An 18,049-nucleotide genomic window follows, 5' to 3' on the forward strand; every position below is an offset into this window, starting at 1 on the left:
AATGGACGAGAAGAAAGCCCATTCCCCACAATATGCAACCAAGCAGCCGAGGGTCCAGGACCCATCGATGGATGCGTCGCCTTCAAGGGGGAAAGTAGCCTTAGGGGTGTCCTGTGAGGAGCACCAATTGCACTAGGTGCATTCCACTATGCCAACCACTACGGCGCTAACCTTAGCTGTTACCCCTAGGCATCTGGACATCATGCGCCCTCTGCAGCCATTCAGTTCAACTCAGACAATCACGCCACTTCCTCCTTTTACCCCTGAAATCACAGGATTGATGGTGGCGATAATACAAGCAATAGCCACTGCAGTGGCAACCTCTTCTGGCCCCGGCAATGCTCCTGACAATCCTTTTCTGGTCTCTGATTCTAATTTTGACTCTGATGTGGATTAGGACTAGTCCTAGGATCCATTTTTGTGCTTTCTGCCTATATATTATGCTTAGGCACACTTTTTCTTTTCTTTTCTTTTCTTTCTTTTATTTTAGTTGTATTTTCTTTTGTTTTGTATCACCATGTTGTGGGGAGGTACCTGCTCTATTGATGTTCCCATCTTCAAATGTACTGCCTTTGAACTTATTGATAATCCATGGTGCTTTTGGTATCTACATGTCTTTTGTGCTTCAGTGCATTATCGCGTGCATGTTATTTCTGGATTTTATGTGTTTGATACTTATATAGGTACATTGATTGATTTAATAGCACCATGTAGTGTTTCCTTCCCTTTCTTTCTAGGTTATTTTTTTTCCACACTTCAATAAGGACACTGAAGTTTTAAGTTGGGGGTAGGGGGTTAGGAAAACACTACATAACACATGTTTGAGAAAAAAAATGAAACATTTTTTCAAAAAAATTTAGTGACATTACGGATTTATGCCATGATAACACTCTTTAGGCCCTTTATATACTTCTATATCACCTACATGTAATATAGGCCTATCATTTATATGACTTTGTTATGCTCACTAATGAAGTAGCAAGATACTTGTGTGCGTAGTTTCACATACTATAGCCAATATATTACTCTCTCACTCTATGAGGGTTTACCAATGGTTCATTTGTTTTAATATTATTGTGTAAAGTCTTGTATTCACATGGTAATTCATAAGGCTAGGACGCACATTCACATGATTTGTAGCACTTAGGGTTTCTTGAGAGCACTGAGAGCAATCGCAGTGACTTTGACACTTTGTGAGGTACTATTGAGCCTTTCGTTTTTTCTTGAGTTTTTTATGTCAAACTCTGAGTTCATGAAACTCAACTTTCCTTTTCTAGATTTTCATTGCATGCTAGTCTCGATTTTTGAATTTGTTAGCTTAGAGGTGATGTCTAGTGGGGAGATATAAATCTAGGTCTTGTAACATACTCAAGACATGAGAACTGAGCCACCCCTAGAGAAAGACATAGTTCATGAACTTCTTTTCGAGCTTAATTTCCCGTCGGTGGTATGAAGACATAAAAGCTGTAATGATGGTCCTAACTAGCCATAAAAGAAAAAATGTAAGAAAAATTAGCAGAAGAGGAAAAGAAATGAAAAAAAAAAATACATAGAATACCTGCTCCAAATATAAAAGGGTCAAGCTAAGGACACAACACATATGTTCTTACGAGTATGAAGTTTCTTCAGCTGTCCGATGCATACGATATATTCACGCTAGGTTTATGAATAAGTCAATCTAAGGTGGTCTTGGTTGGATGTGGCGAGTAGGTGAGAAGGCACTAGGGTGAAGAAATTGACACCTCATTAATAAGCTGGATCCCATTCTTATGAGACTAGTTCACTACATGTTTAGCGTCAGTTCTTCAAAATATGTGGAATGTTTGATCATGACATACTTCCTCACATATGAGAGTGAACCTATTTTCTTGATTATTTTTTAGGGTATACCAATGAGGCTGAGTCAAGACGACCATTATGTAGGTGTCCAAGGGTAACCTGAGTGTGATGAATTATTCACTTTACACATGCTTTGTGATGTGGCTTATCTATACTTGCATTTATATGATGATATTAACTCTGAATTGCAAATGTTTGTTGATTCTCTATGAGATGTATTTTTTTTTATGGCTATACACTATTGAGACCTACTTGAGTGATTTGCTTCGAAGTTGTGTGTATAATGGAGTTATGTATGGAAAAGCCTGTGTGTAACTAGGTTATATACTTGTATGTGAAATGGCATGATTGTGTTGCATGTTGATCTTATTTAATATTCACTAATATTGGTGTTTGTGGCTACCACCTTGAAAACCCTCACGAGACTACAACTCGTCCACTAGGGTCACCTAGAGGTTTAAAGCCTTGTTGCATATGGTAAATGCAACTGTGTTTCCCACAAAAGAGGAGGTAGATAGGATTTTCTAGTTTTGTTAACTTTTGCTTTGCTCGAGGACTAGTAAAGTGTAAGTTGGGGGTTGTGATGAAATGCACTACTTTAGGCCCCCATTTACCTTTGTTTTGTCTTCATTTATTTAGTAAAATTGAATATGACCTATATGTTTACATTTATAACATGTTATTTGTCTGACTGATTCTTTAGGTGGAATGTAGGATTTTGATTTACGAGTAAAATATATCATGTAAAGATCATTTCGCCTAACATTCCCAATTCCATTAAATCCAAGACCTTCTTTACTAAGCGAGTTTCTTTGGCCCCAAGAAGTTTTTCAAAATTGTTTTGGCTCTTTGTAAATTTGTAGATAATTTTGGAGTTGGATTGCCAATTTTTTTTCAAGTTTAGCCATTTTCAAATTCTTTTCTTCTTACCAAGTAGAGTGAACAGATTTTCCCATTTCAAAAAGTTTTGACAAATTTTTGAATTTATTTTCTAACTCACTATTTTTCTTGGTCATTTTTCCAAGTGATTTACAAACGCAAATATATTCCTGTTGCAGTTCCTATAGGTAGGAATGTTATTAGGATTAGAATCATCATCAGAATAATAAGAAGATAAAGAGCAGGAAGATAGTACCTCATCATCATATGTCATCAAGCATAGGTTAGCAACCTCAGAGTCACTGGAGTCCATGTCTAAATCATTGCTATTTTGTTTTTCCCGTAATGTTACAACTTTCATTGCCTTCTTCTTTTTCTGTGATTCCTTTTTTAGCAATGGGCAATTTGGTTTGATGTGCCCAACCTTGTTGCAATTGTAACATGTGGGAGCATTTGATTTTTCTTTTCTTTTACTTGATTCTCCCTTTTTAGATATTGAATCTCTGAACCTTCTATGTGGCCTACTATTCTTTCTGAAGAACCTACTGAATTTTCTAGTAAGCATAGCCATGTCATCTCGTGATTCAGGTTCACTGCATTCACTAGACACATTAGTTGATGTTTTCAAGGCAGTCACCTTCTTTATTCTATTTTGCTCATTTACTCTCTCCTTAGTAGCCAACTTGTTTGTGATGAGTGATCTTATCAGTTCATCTAAGGACATTGCTTTTAAGTCTCTACCCTCAGCAATGGCAGTAGCCTTAGCTTCCCACACAAGTGGCAAGCCCTTAAGGATTTTCCTAATCATCTCATACATGGGATATGTCTTGCCTAATGCATGTAGAGAGTTAATGATATGAGTGAAGTGTGTGTACATGCTCTAAATAGATTCACCAGTGTTTATCCTAAATGCTTCATATTCACTAGTCAACATATCAATTCTACTATCTTTAACATCTCTAGTACCTTCATAAGTCACCTCTAACTTATCCCAAATTTCCTTGGCAGTAGAACATGCCATAACCCTATTAAACTCATTTACATCAAGTCCACAGTATAAAATATTCATTGCATTTGCATTTATACTTATAGCTTTCATATCATCATCGATGTATTCTTCCTCTGTCTTAGGTATTCTAACCTCATCTTTAGTTTTCATGGGAACAAAATTTCCTTTAGAGGGTCCCTCAGGAAAAGGGGTTATAGTATGATGAGTCATTTTGATCTTTTTGTAGAAAAACGGTTAGGTCTAAGCAATTAGGCTCTGATACCAATTGTTGATTTTACTGTAATCCCAAAAGGGGTGATGAATTAGATATTTAAAATTTTTCTCTCCTAGGTCAAATAGCCAGTAGCAGTATTTCACATGCTTAGGGTCAATTTAGAGCATATATAAAATAAACTTAATAAATATGACAATTAAATTAACACAAGTAAATCAATTAAGCATGCATAGTATAGTAAAGCAAGTAGAGTAAAGATAACATCGAATATGTTATCGAGGTTAGGCAAATGTGCCTACATCCCTGCCTTGGCTCTCAAGCCTAAGGATTCCATTACGGCTCACTTAATGGGTGAAATGACACCGATTACAACTAGGTCAAATTATCGGGGCTGACCTCAACCTTTATATACATTCCTTCCAGGCTAGATTATCACACCTTCAAGTCATGCCTGGAATACAATAGATTCACAATATAAATTTCATGTACAAAAATACTTGCTTCTCCAATAAACATATTTGTACCAGTATAACCAATGCACTACAATATGATAGGATATTATAAGCTCAATGTAGATTAAATAACTACTCTCAAGGTAATGCAAGTTTAGCAATCAGAGTGTGAGAGCATGCTATGATAATATTTTTGAAACAATAGATAAATATATATCAACCACAAATAAGGTTTCAAAGATTTCCAAGGATATAATCAAAATATCTCAAAATGATTTTCACAAGTTTAAGCACAAGAGATATTTTCAAAGCAAGCTTGTCAAAAAGTTTTCTACAAAGCACAAAATAAGCCTAAGAGTCTTGTAATAAAAAATGTAAAGACTCACAAGCTAATGAAAAGTTTCCCAACAAAATGAGTATTGATTAACTCAAGGGGGAAAGCTTTTGGGCTTAACTCTCAATGAAAAAAATCAACAAGCAATTTGCAAGTATGAGAGTTTGAGTAATAGTCGGACGTGTAGGATCACTTAGAATACTCTCACTCAAAAAATATTTTGTAATATAACGAACAAGGGAAGAGTATATGGCTTGTATGTGAAGAAAGTGCTCTCAAAATTTCAGAGGAAAATTTTCTTAATCAATTTGCTAAATTGGTGCTAATCAAACCAAATGAGGGAGTATATATAGACACTTGAAAAAATATAATCGTTTGGGACTCATTTGGTATTTTTGAAAAAGTTTAAATGAGGTTAAAAAAAAATAAACCATGTTTTACCTCGGTAAAAATTGGGTAATCCAAGGGTTTTGGTCGACCATACTAAGGGTTCGGTCGACCATACTAAGGGTTCGGTCAACTACTTTGGTAGCTTCGGTCAACTGTGGTATTTTTCAATTAAGAATATGGTCGACCATATTCGGGCGATTTTGACCCGTTCAAGGTTCGATCGACCAACAAAGAGTTCAGTTGACTAATCAAACAGTTCGGTTGACCATGGTCAAAGAGAACTAAAAATTTGATCGATCAAGTGTATGGGGCGTCAGGTCTGTGTTCAAACTTGGACGGTCGATCACATGAAGTCAAAATGTTGACTTCCGTACGGTTCGGTCAATTGTATCATTTATACTGCACAAGTTCGGTCGATCGAAGCTTTATCTCCTTAGCCAACAGTGGTTTAGTCAACCAACATAGTATAACTAGACTGGTTCGGTCGACCGAGGCTCTTTCAATGGTCATTTTAGGTTTTGATTTTTATTTGAAGTCACTCATATTTACATAAGTACAACTTTTGAGTTATAGGGTACTTTTCATGTGATGTTTAGGAACCTAAAGTCAATCTATGGTCTTTGAGCTTATCAGTCTAATCATGCATGCAATGTATTAATTATTACAAACCATAATTAAAATTACCGACTCAAAATCAAATGAGCAATAAATACAATTGAAATTATTTGGTTTTTATTTCCTTTGCTTCTTCAAATGGCACCATATAATGTGAACGTTACAGTCCTTATGGCTTCCTTGCATCCTTACCATCCGTGCATGCTAAGGGTTAATTCCTATTGATAAGCTAAGTGCATAGTTAAGAACTATTTGATTTGTTATAATCAAAATGGGAAGGACTCATTAAGTCAACACTTATCCATTGAAGAGGGGTTAATAGGATGTCCATATTTCAAGAAATTTTTTTATATTTTTATAAATTTGAATATGTCCATCATGTCAAATTCTTATATCCTTGGCATCACATTCCGGAAAATCTTAAAGGATGCCAACAATAAGGAGATGAATCCAATCAATTGATTTGCTTTATAATTTCATATATGACTTGAATGCAAAATAAATTAGTCAAGCAATTGTTCAAACTGCTTGACAAAGTCAAGTTTGAACTTTATAATTTTATTATTTTGTATATTATATCAATAATATATATTACTATTGTATTTAATTAATTTTTATTTTGTATGCCTTTATTTAATATTATTTTATAATTAAATCCAACAAGTTAGTTTCAATACGCCACCTTTAATAATTTACGCGTCAAAAGAATGAGATCTTTTACTGAGCAAATCATCATTAATAAATCTAAAAATCAATTGTAGAATGGAGTTGCACATCCTGACATGGACCCACCAACCACATCCCCTGCCAACCACAACTGGCCACGCATGTGAACCGACTGTACAATTGTGAACGTGGCGGGATCCTACTGGTTCAAGGGTAAAGACGCAAAACACCCGACTACTCCGAATATATATTTGAATTAATTTAAATTTGAGTAATAAGACCGTAACCCAACCATTATCCTAAGATATTTTAATGAAGTCCAATCCATCCACGTCAGTATATTAGTCCAAATAACACGTGTCAAATTTCAAAGGCTGGATGTAGTGGCACGCATCAATTTTTTTTTTTTCCCATTTTTGCCCTGTCCTTTTTTTAATTAAAAAAAATATAGAGTTGTAATTTATCATCTTAATATATAATGTTTATTGATGACAATAAACATTAGAATTTTTTTAAAAAATATTTTATATACTTTTTGACAATATAATAATTTTAATGATTAATAGTCAAAAATTGGATCGAGTAAGCTAGCTATTAAATAATTTTATGACAATTAGGGATATAAAAAATAAACTTAGTTTGCAAATTAAAAATAGATAAAGAAAATAAAAAATCTAAACCAAACTTAAAAAATCAAACTAAAATTGATTAACAATTTTTTGATTCGTATTTTTTTATTATACTTAGTTGTTGGTATAGTTTTAGTTTATCATATTCAATAACCATTATTTATGGAATTGAATTAAATTGATTATATAGTTTATGCAAGTGATCGGAATCAAATTAAAATAATATTAATCTTTCACATCTTAAATTATGTTTTCAAAGTATATTTTTAGCTTAAAATGTATAATTTCTAAATAAATTGATCAGTGTAGTTAGTTATTAGATATTAATTAAAAAAATTAATTAATCATTTAAATTGGTTCAATTTTATTTAATAAATTCATATTACAAACTATTCAACTTCTATTTATTACGATGTAATTTGTTTTGATTGTGTTCGGCTTAATTTAAGTTTTATTTTACTGGATGTAATTAAATTTTTGTTTATTTTAATTTTTTTAAAAATAAATATTCTGCATATTAGACTAAATTGAGTTTTTAATTTAAATTTTAAGAAGAAAATCGGATTGAATTGGAATATCTCCCCATGCCATCTGGCAACTCGGGAACGCCATGAAAAGCAACGGCAGGGAGACTTGAGACCCCATTGGAATAGAGTGAACACGCACTCTTCCTGTTATTCCCCACAACAGTAAGAAGATATTTATGAAGATTACGCATACGAACGCGTTACCGCGAAGTGTTGCCAGCTAAAGCCAGTGTTTTCTTTTGATCCTTCGCCATTATCAGAAGTCTCTGGAAATTCCAAATTCAACGCTATAAAAGCCCTCTTCGTTTCAAACGCCATCCTCTCTCTCTCTCTTTCTCTAAAGGCGGAGGAGCTGAGGTGTGAATCGGAGATTCGTAAAAAAAAAGGAGCTTCGAGGATCTGACCTTCTTCTTCAGATTGAAAGTTCGTTAGTGTTACAGATAAATTTGTGTTTAGTTTTAAATTTCTGTGTTATTCTTTCGTGCTTTGATTTGATTTTTTTTTTTCGTTCATTGCATACTAATTCGCGTTTAGGTGGTGTATTTACTAATTTCTGATTTGGATTTTGGCAGTTGGCATTCTGTATTTTTGTGTTCCTGAGTTGAAATTAGGGTATTAAGTGTCTTCTTTGTGTTAATTTCCTTTCGGATGCTGAGAAATGAACATAGAATTTATGGAAATTTTCTGAAATCAGGGTGACTTTTTATTCATTGTCCATATTTTCCCTCAACCAAACGCAGTATTGTGGATTATGTCTTTGTCTTCCCCTCTCTCGCTCTATATTGTGGTGGTGATGATATGCTGTTAGTGTGAATGGTATTTGTTGTTTATTTTTCCCATGAACGTCATATAGTTTTGTTTGCGTGATGAATTTTGTTTTTGCTGTTTTTTTTATCTTTTGTATTTATGACACATTTTTATTTGTTTGTTTGTTTTTTTTGTTTTTCATCTACAATTTGCCCTAAATAAATTACATTCATATGTAAACCTCTGCTCCGCCTGTGTGGTTTGTGAATTTTGGTTTTGGGTATGACATGTTTTGTCTGCTGAGAATGTGTTCTTATATTGTTTTGTCGCATTTTGTAATCTTATTGCTTTATTGAGGTTCTATGATTTTTGATTTTCATTGTTTCAAAATTCTTTTGTTTCTCTATAGCATATTAGAAATTTCACTTTGGGAGCAGTTTATTTCAAGATATTTATCGTTCTGCAATACAAGAACCATGAATACTTCACAATCACATTCAGTTTATTTAGGCAATTAAATCATCCCTCATAATGTGATTGAATCCTTGCCAGTTTCTTGGTTTTCTAATATCTGATGTTATTCTATTATCTTGAATGTTAATTATATTTAGTGAGCGGATTCTGTTATACCTTTTCTTTTTCTTCTTTCTCTAATTTTGCTATTCATTTTCCCAAAATTTGTATGCTATTTGTACACTATTGATAATGAAGGTGACCCTCTCTTTTGGAGAGGGACCTATTGTTCTTTCTCTTCCTTGTTTTTTTAGTTTTCAGAATGTTGGCTGTCCTAAACACCTGAACACATTGAAATTTATTTTCATTCTTGCAACTTGTAGTAGAGCTGTGTGTTAGATTCATCTTCCTGTTAGGAAGAAACAACTATTCTACTCACAAAGTGCTTGGAAATTGGAATAGATTTTTTATTTTTTTTTTAATCTTTTGGAATTTAGCATAAATTTAAATGGGATGGAGATTGGAAGATAAAAGTACATTATGCCAACAAACTCAAGCTGAAAGTTCCATCTGTGGATCTACCTCACTATTGCAGAATGGACCTACCATGCAATTTAACTATCTTTTACCATGACGTTTAATCTCTTGAATATTTTTGCTGAAACTGTTGGCAATTAGGCATCTTTAGATGTTTGTCTCTATGATTCTCCAATACTTTAGAAATCATTACGCCATGAGATGTTTGTCTGAACCCAAAAAATTCCCCATATAATATTTCAAAATCACTATTAGATATCATGTAACTCCTCGAACCCGCCAAGTGGGGCCTGAGGTGTTGTGTGATTTATTCACCTATCTTTGATACAAAAAAAAAAAAATACCATCCATGCAGCGGAAATAATTAAACATAACTCTATTAAAATACCAGAGTTCTACTTTATACAAACCAAAAAGTGTATCCGTGCACTTTATATTACATAAGTAGGAATTTAAACATAACTTTATATATTTCACATCCTACAACTACTCTCAATTACCAAAAACTAAATCCTGCCCTGGAGCTTGCTAAGTTCGATCACCTGAAGGACCTCAAAAGTTAATAATTCGCTAGGGTGAGACACTTCTCAGTAAGGATGGAATAGTTTATAACAGCGTGTGCCAGATGAGTTTTAGTGTGCAAAAAATATATTTGTTTGTTAATCAACAACAACAATTGCTAATACACTTATATACTATACTCACACATACATAACCAAAATTTATAGCGAAAGTTCCCGAGGATTGGGGAAATTACACGCCCATACATGTAACACCCCTTTGCTCTGATACTGTTTGTAATTTTGCCCTTTTAATTTGGGTAAGGTTACAACTGATACTTATTAGGGCACTCACTTTACTCAGTAAGCCCTCAGGCAGAGAGTTTTACTTCGCCATAAATATTCATGCATTTAAATTCACATACATGCACCCACACGCATTCAACATCAATCACACCTTTCAGTCACATCCACAAAGGATATCGCATAAGTTCCACATCCACACAGGATACTGCACAAGTTCATCACAATCGACATTCACTGTTACACTTCCCAATGACCTATTCATAGTATAACAGTAAAACAAACTCCTCAGGCCTACCAACGTTATATTGTGATTTATACTCAGGCAATATAACAAACTCTTCAGGCCTAACAACGTTATATCGTGATTTATACTCAGGTAATATAACAAACTCCTCAGGCCTGCCAACGTTATATTGTGATATCTACGAATAACCACACAAAACAATTCATCCAAACATATCAATTTATTCACTACAGTAATCACAACTAGTTTATTATGAAGAGTTATTCTCATGCCACGGTTTGAGTGTTAATCATATTGTTATATATAGTAAATAATTAATATACCCCACTCACATTGGTTTCTCCCAAATATGAATTATAATCAAAACCATCATTTTCAAATTCCTAACCCGTTCAGAAAATCATACATATATACACCGACTTATATATACTTGAATTGTACCTATTCAAATTTAATAAAAAACTGGTATAATTTATTCCCCTTGTTTTTTCAAAAACAACCCAAAATGAACGGGAAAGCAAGACCCTAGCTTTCCGAAACTCGCTAAGGACAGAGATTGACAAGCCGAGAAAAGATAGACACGGCCGGAGAGTAAGCACGGACTTCAATTAGGATTAAGAGAGCGAGAGAAACTTGAAAGAAGACCAAATCCTGAAACCCTAGGTTTTTGAGAGAGAGAGAGATAAAGGAAATTTTCTAAAAAAATAACCTAACTTCTGTTTATAAAGTTGTTGCCATGCACAAAACCGTTGACGGTTTGGCCTTTGCCAAACCCAATAACACCCTTATATGCTCTCGGTAGTCTGCCCTGTATGAAAACCGTCGATGGTTTTTTCTGAGTCCCACGTAACCTTTGACGGTTTGGTCTTGGCCAAACCTATTTTCCTTGTTCTTTTTTCTTTTCTTCTTTTTTATTCATTTTCCTTTTCTTTTATTTATTTATTTATTTTTATTTTCTGGGTCTACATATCATTTTCTGTTAGTCGCAAGTCATCATTGTGAGTGTAGAAAGTTGTCCAGAAGGAAAATTTTAGTGGAATTGTTTGTTTGAATCTTACAAAGGATAAGAATCCCCCTCATAAGCTTTTCTTTCTTTCTTTCTTTCTTAAAAAAAAAAACTTCGAAGATTGAGCTGGTGAGGGGCAGTGTTCGTGGTCAGGGATTTTCTGTGCAGTTGTTCAGGATGCTGTCAGTCCCTGATGTAAATAGTATTAGGTGGGTTATATGCATCATTATTTGTTTGCTGGGTTATATAGTGTTGCACTCACCATCCCATGGTTTCTAAATGCTCCACCATGGACGCCCCTTCCCCTGGATCGTGCCTCCTGTTACTTGTTTTTTGTTATCAACTCCTTGGTGACCCTATTACAAATCCATCAGAATGGCATCAGTGTTAAGTGTAACAGTGGTTGCAGGTTTTTATCATCCATACCAACTGTTAGAAAATGCAGGCACAGATATGTCTAATTTGATTACCAGAACATGAAATTTTGGTGGTATCCAGAACAGAAAACTGCATAGTGTAGGCAAGATGCTAAAATTTATGAAAAAAGGAGTTCCATTAGTTTAGCGCATACATCTTTGATTTAGGCCCACTTCCCTTTGAAGCCTTACATTATTGGAGATTCATTAAAACATATTTTTTCTTAAATGGAAACCACATGCTGCTTTGCTAATCTGGACCGAGGATTCATCTTCCGGAATATGTAGAAGCTGATCTTGGAGTGGGGAACTTTGTCTCTGAATTTTTCTTCTAACTGCAACTGAACCAGTTAGATTACAAGGAGGCACTAAGGATTATCCAATAGAATTTGCTGAACAAAGGGGAAGCAATTTTGGAGGCTGATGATAGTATTAGTTAACTCTTGGGTAAGTTTTTCTTACTGAAGAAGACATGATGGAGAATCCCAGATTCAGGTAGGCTTGTCCATGATGGACAATCGCCCTGCATTTCTGCAATATTTTTAAAATTTTTTAGAAAACATTTGATAATGTGATGTATTGCTTTTACCATAGGTTGGGCGTGTATTCGTGGTGTACGATTTATACAGATTTGGTTTTGAAGACTTCAAGGATTGAAGTGATCATGCAATGCTATTGGTTACTAGCACAGCTGGAGGCTTCGGAGTTTCCTCAGTGCTGCATTATTATAATCTTAATGGGATTCTTATTGATCTACTTGTTTTGATGAGTCCTTCACATTATGCTGATTGGAGCTGTTCAACCTAACTTGGATTGTGTTGTTGCTGACTTCGATTGGTTTGCAGATAGAAGAAAGCAACAATGTCATGCTATGTTTGCGTGGCTTGATAATCGGATGACTATACATATGTAGTTACGTTTTTAATCTTTGCTATATGTTTTCCTATATGCAGGTGCTTTAGATTTATTTCCAGCTTCTAGATAATTATCAGGTTCATCCAAAGATTGCAAATTCAATGGCAGAAGTAACGATCAATCATCACGAATCAGCACAATATCTTGAGCTCAAAAGCTTGCAACAAATGACCAACAACAATAATGAAATGGAGCTGATTGAGTCATATGCTCAGCAGTGCAATGGAGAGTGCATGGATGAAGAGGGATTAAAGGATCAAATAGAAGTCACTGGAAAGGAGCTGCTAGAGAAAGGATTTATGGATTATGGGTACGGTCCTACTTGCCTCTTTTACATGACTATTAGGACAGCTTTTTCCTGGTTTATGTGCTAAAAACATGTGCCTTTTGGACAGTTGTCTGCATTATCGGCGGAGGTGCCAGATTAGAGCTCCATGTTGCAATGAAGTTTTTGGTTGTCGTCATTGTCACAATGAGGCTAAAGTGAGTCTGTCTGTGGATGATTTATATCTGCACTCTTGTATGTGTGGTGCTTTCACTTGTTACTTATAATTTTTTTGTTTGGTTTAGAACAATATTAATGTTGAAAAGAAGCACAGGCATGATATCGCACGCCATGAAGTCCAGCAGGTACTTCATTTCTTCAACTTTTTCCTACACAAATATATTCCTTAATTCCTTCATTATTGTTGAAAACATAAGCTGATTGAATTGTGATTTATTTTGTTTAATTGCAGGTGATATGTTCACTGTGTGGCACAGAACAAGAGGTGAGATATCAGTCATGTTACCATCTCTTATTCCTACCCCTCTTCACCCTAGAGTGCCTGTATTTGATGTTTAGGTGTTATACATTTTTCTGAACGAAGAAGATTTTCAGAAAAAGGTTGACAGACACACCTTTACTCTTACCTGCACCCACACTGACACTTGTTACCTACTTCCATGTAACATAGGTGACGTAGTGGGTTTGCATTTGACTGTATTCTGTGATGTGTAAATGTTTTGAATCTAAGTTAGTGAAATTACAAAAAAATTATTGTATTGCTTTGCTTGGCTTGAACGTTTAGGACCCTACAATTAATTGATGTTATGTAAGGTAGCTATGTAGTAAGAATTGAAGGTAGTCGTGTCAATTTCTTTTATTACAGTTATTGAATTTATTTATTTTTCATTTCCTCTTGCACAAAGCCTAACTCCATTTATGGAATGGTGGTTAATTTCCAGGTTCGTCAAGTTTGCATCAACTGTGGTGTGTGTATGGGGAAATACTTCTGTGAGATTTGCAAGCTGTTCGATGATGATGTGAGTGTAAAATCCTATATCTGTCCCATTTTATTCCTAACAGTGATGCCCTTATGGTTATTAATTACTGATATAATTTTTGTTAAAGCAAGAAAGAAATCATGATTCCATTTGGTTGGAGGAAAAACTTTTTTCTTTGGAAAATCAGTTTCCTATTTACTTTTTGTTTGTGCTACGCAGTTTTTTTTTAAAGGGAAATATCTTCTATATAGCAGAGGAAAAGAATTTCAAAGAAGTAACCAATCCGCCAAATAAAAAAAGAAAAATTTAAAAAACATAAACAATATTTTGGAAAATAGATGACATGGCCTCATTTTTGCTTGTTTTTCCAATTTGCAGACATCGAAGAAACAGTTCCATTGCAATGGTTGTGGGATTTGCAGGTACTCATGCCTTTGTACCAGTTTTAGATTTTTTCTTATGTATAATTTGAAGGAAGAATGACTGCCTGCATTGCCAAATTTTCATGTAAAATTGTCCATCCTAAAAAGATTATTCTAGAATAAATGGCCAATATTGGGGAGAAGTGTGCCAGCGGCAAGTAGAAGCAAGGTTATTAGATATCTCAGGAAAGTCTGGCCTGAACCACATGTGCAAGTTTCCCTGCACGTGGTCCATCTGTGAAAACTTCGGATTTGGCGTGAATTATTAAGTGGGCTCTCTCCAGCATGAGCAAAATTCTGTTCCCTGAACTAATAAATATATATTTATTTATTAGTACATCATGAGGGAGATATAACTAGAGTATGCCATTTTTTATTTGAGGCTGCTTAGTGCAAGGGGGTTGTGATTTCAGCAGTAGTCTTAGTTGCATTCCCATGTAGTCTGTTCTTGATCTATGGGATGGAGTAGATTAGAAAAAAGAGGTACTCCCTCCCAGGAGCATTTGGCAATTGCTATTAATATTGCTGTTGGAGCTAATGTCAAATTTTTCTATGATTCCCTTTTCCTCTCGACAAGTTATGGTTAATTCTCTTCAGAAAGTGACGTGATAATCAACCTATCATGCACTCTGGCCTTTCACTTAGATTATTTCCTTTCCATTCTTGAAGTCATTTTTACAGTAATCAATCACAAGTTTTTTTATTTTTATTTTTTATTTTTTTTATTTTTTATTCATGCTGCTTCTACTGCACCCTTGGCATTTCGCATTGAAAAGTTGACATATTTTTCCTCATACTCATTTCAATTTAAATGAATTTTTTGCTTAATTACAGAATTGGAGGGCGAGATAATTTCTTCCACTGCTACAAATGCGGTAAGCACCATCTGATAGCTCTTTGAGCATCTTCATGTTAATTGGTGGCTACTGGTAACATAAAACTACAAATGAATGCTTTTGCTTACTATATATTGGCTTTTATAAATTTATAATGAAGGTTGCTGCTATTCTGTTCTGCTGAAGAATAGGCATCCCTGTGTTGAAGGAGCAATGCATCATGACTGTCCTGTTTGCTTTGAGGTAATGACACTTCCATTGCCCTTGTTTTCTTGGTTTCTACATGATGAAATGACAGCTCTGTTGCTGTGTTATGGTGCACTCATCTTAAAGAAATATCAATTTGCAGTATATATTTGAGTCGAGAAATGACGTAACTGTACTGCCATGTGGACACACAATTCACACAAGCTGCTTGAAGGAGATGCAAGAACACTTTCAGTGAGTGACAGTATAGATATTCGTTCTATCTTAAACAGCTTATTATGAATCTTTGCTAAACCATTCAAACTGCTCAAACAGATATGCTTGCCCTCTCTGCTCAAGATCAGTTTGCGATATGTCAAAAGTCTGGGAGAAATTTGACATGGAGATTGCGGCAACACCCATGCCAGAACCTTATCAGAACAAAATGGTGAGTCCTGTCCTTCTCACACACATGTAAGCCACTGTATGGGGATTTAGCTTTTGCTGTTGATATCAAACATCCATGAGTTAAAACCATGTCAAGAAACCCTTCATAAACAGTCATACCCAAGCGGTTAAAAACTAAAATCCCATGTTAATAAAATTCCTTGTGTGGCAATTTTTGAACCAATGCTTTCAAAATTGTTGAAATGGATGCCTCTGATCTTGGCTGTGGAGTTATTTCTGAAACAAATTAAAGAAGGAAAAGAACAATTGACAAGATTTTATTTTTGAGGTTCAAACTGTTTTAGCCTTCAATTATTTTGGGAAGGTGTATGAGTTTTAGAGCTCATATTAGAGCATTAATTAATCATTTCTTACATTCATATGATTAAACTCTACCAATCCAGTATAAAATCAAATTGACTTGAAATGCTTAAACTGAAAATGCGTTAGCGTTGATCCAGACACCACACAAGATGCACCATACGTGCAAATGGTTAGTCTTAAATTGTATTCTATAATTATCTTTATAAAACTTGGGTGTTTTAGACTCTGTTAAGGCATTTTGGGTACAGAGTCTTCAGGCGCACACAGGGACGCACAGACTCTGTCGTCTTCCATCTTCGGACATTATCAATAACAATACCTGCATGATGCAGGTTTGGATCCTCTGCAACGATTGCGGACAGTCATCGGAAGTGCAGTTTCATGTCGTGGCTCATAAGTGTCCCAATTGCAAGTCATACAACACGCGCAAAACAAGAGGCTGAGGAGCAGCGGTGGCAGTTACTTCCAAATTTGGCAATATGGAAATGACATCAATTGGTTGCACCGACGTTGATGCTTTGCCAGCTAGGGCTGACAAACTTTGAACCCACCTGAAGCAGAATCCCAGGGGAAGTGACGGGCGAGGTGGTCGGTGCAGGCGGCTTGGTCCGGTCGGGGCTCTGAATTTTGATTTGCATGTCCCTGTTCTTTGTTTTTCTCCCAATGTCTTTTTTCGTTTTTGTGTTGTGCTCTGTTTTCTTGTGGGGATCGCATGAAGTACCACCGCCCATGTCCCCAAGCTGAGCCTCTTTGGCCTTCCCCCCTTTTATATATTGCCTGTATTTTCTGTCGGCTCATGTTTTTCATCTTTTCCCGTGCGTGTAGCTTTTGCCTCAGCCATTGTAATGTTACCTACCATTCCAAAAGTCAATTCTAATACATTTCAAATTTTTTAAAAAATACTAAACGATTTTTCAATACTCAGTGGAGTCCATTTCCATAAATACAAGCCCATCCACCCTAAAATTGTGTTTATTTCATTTTAATTTGAATGTTTTCGTAAAAACTTCACATTTTTCTTATATAATAAATACTTATATAAAGTTTATCATATTCTTGAGATTATAAAATAAACATGCAAAAAATACTGCATAATGATACGGTAGTTCACAACTTATATGCTATTCTGTGTAGAGTAACTCATCGGAAAAGATTAGTTTATCCATCAAATGCGTGTATTGCACGTTATGAAACTTAAATTCTATAAATGTGCAAAATACATGGCATATCTAATCAATAAAAAATAAAAGTGTTAGAGGTTGGCTCACAATTAAAAAGTTTGAATGATTTGATTACAGGTGAATATTGTACAATAATTTTATAATTTCATTTGTATGAAAATGACATGGCGCAATGGGATTGGTGTATAACTCTCGTGAGTTGTAGTTTTCGTGTCAGTTCTTATTATAAAGTTGTTCTGCCTCTTGCATCCTGCACTCCTTTTTCGGGGTGAAAAATATAAGTTGGAATCTACTTTTAACAGTTGGTTTTGACATGAACATTTAATTTACATGCCTTTTTGCCACGCATCGGCTCCCAACACCCCTCTTTTTTTTTTGGAATATCTTCGGGTGTTGTCACGGTCCGACTATTTTCACACCGTTGTGAAGGGTCCGTGCGGCGCTAGCTAAAACACTCTTGCTTAACTAACCAGCCTATCATTTACCAACATTCATCCACAAAACACTTTCATTGACATTCATTCAGATAGTAGCAGAAATAATAATCAATTCATGAAAGCCGTGGCAACCAAGCAGTAAACATTGAAGCAAACGTAATTCATTAACAAATCCTCCGTTGACATGTACTTAGCAAGGGAGGCAAGTTGGCTAAGCACGTTGACAATTGTTAGTGAGTTTTACAATGACTGATGAACACTCACCCTCCCCT

General features: G+C 35.1%; 1 protein-coding gene across 3 annotated transcripts; it reads left to right on the forward strand.

Moving 5' to 3' along the window:
• Positions 1-7,670: 7,670 nt before the first annotated feature.
• Positions 7,671-17,165, forward strand: LOC131150261 (probable E3 ubiquitin-protein ligase RZFP34). Of its 3 annotated transcripts, none has more exons than XM_058100868.1 (12): positions 7,671-12,258; positions 12,358-12,988; positions 13,074-13,161; positions 13,249-13,308; positions 13,416-13,448; positions 13,906-13,983; positions 14,323-14,366; positions 15,201-15,241; positions 15,363-15,445; positions 15,552-15,643; positions 15,725-15,836; positions 16,492-17,165. In XM_058100868.1, exons 2-12 carry the CDS (start codon positions 12,780-12,782, stop codon positions 16,600-16,602), a joined length of 951 nt encoding a protein of 316 aa, XP_057956851.1. In that variant the 5' UTR covers positions 7,671-12,258; positions 12,358-12,779; the 3' UTR covers positions 16,603-17,165. The 3 variants fall into 3 exon arrangements, with proteins under 3 accessions (XP_057956851.1, XP_057956853.1, XP_057956852.1); XM_058100870.1 differs by having other exon boundaries at positions 7,757-7,981; positions 12,717-12,988; XM_058100869.1 differs by having other exon boundaries at positions 7,757-7,977; positions 12,717-12,988.
• The last annotated feature ends 884 nt before the right edge of the window (positions 17,166-18,049 follow it).

Source organism: Malania oleifera, chromosome 3 (genome assembly GCF_029873635.1).
Source record: "Malania oleifera isolate guangnan ecotype guangnan chromosome 3, ASM2987363v1, whole genome shotgun sequence".
In the NCBI taxonomy this organism is placed as follows: domain Eukaryota; kingdom Viridiplantae; phylum Streptophyta; class Magnoliopsida; order Santalales; family Ximeniaceae; genus Malania; species Malania oleifera.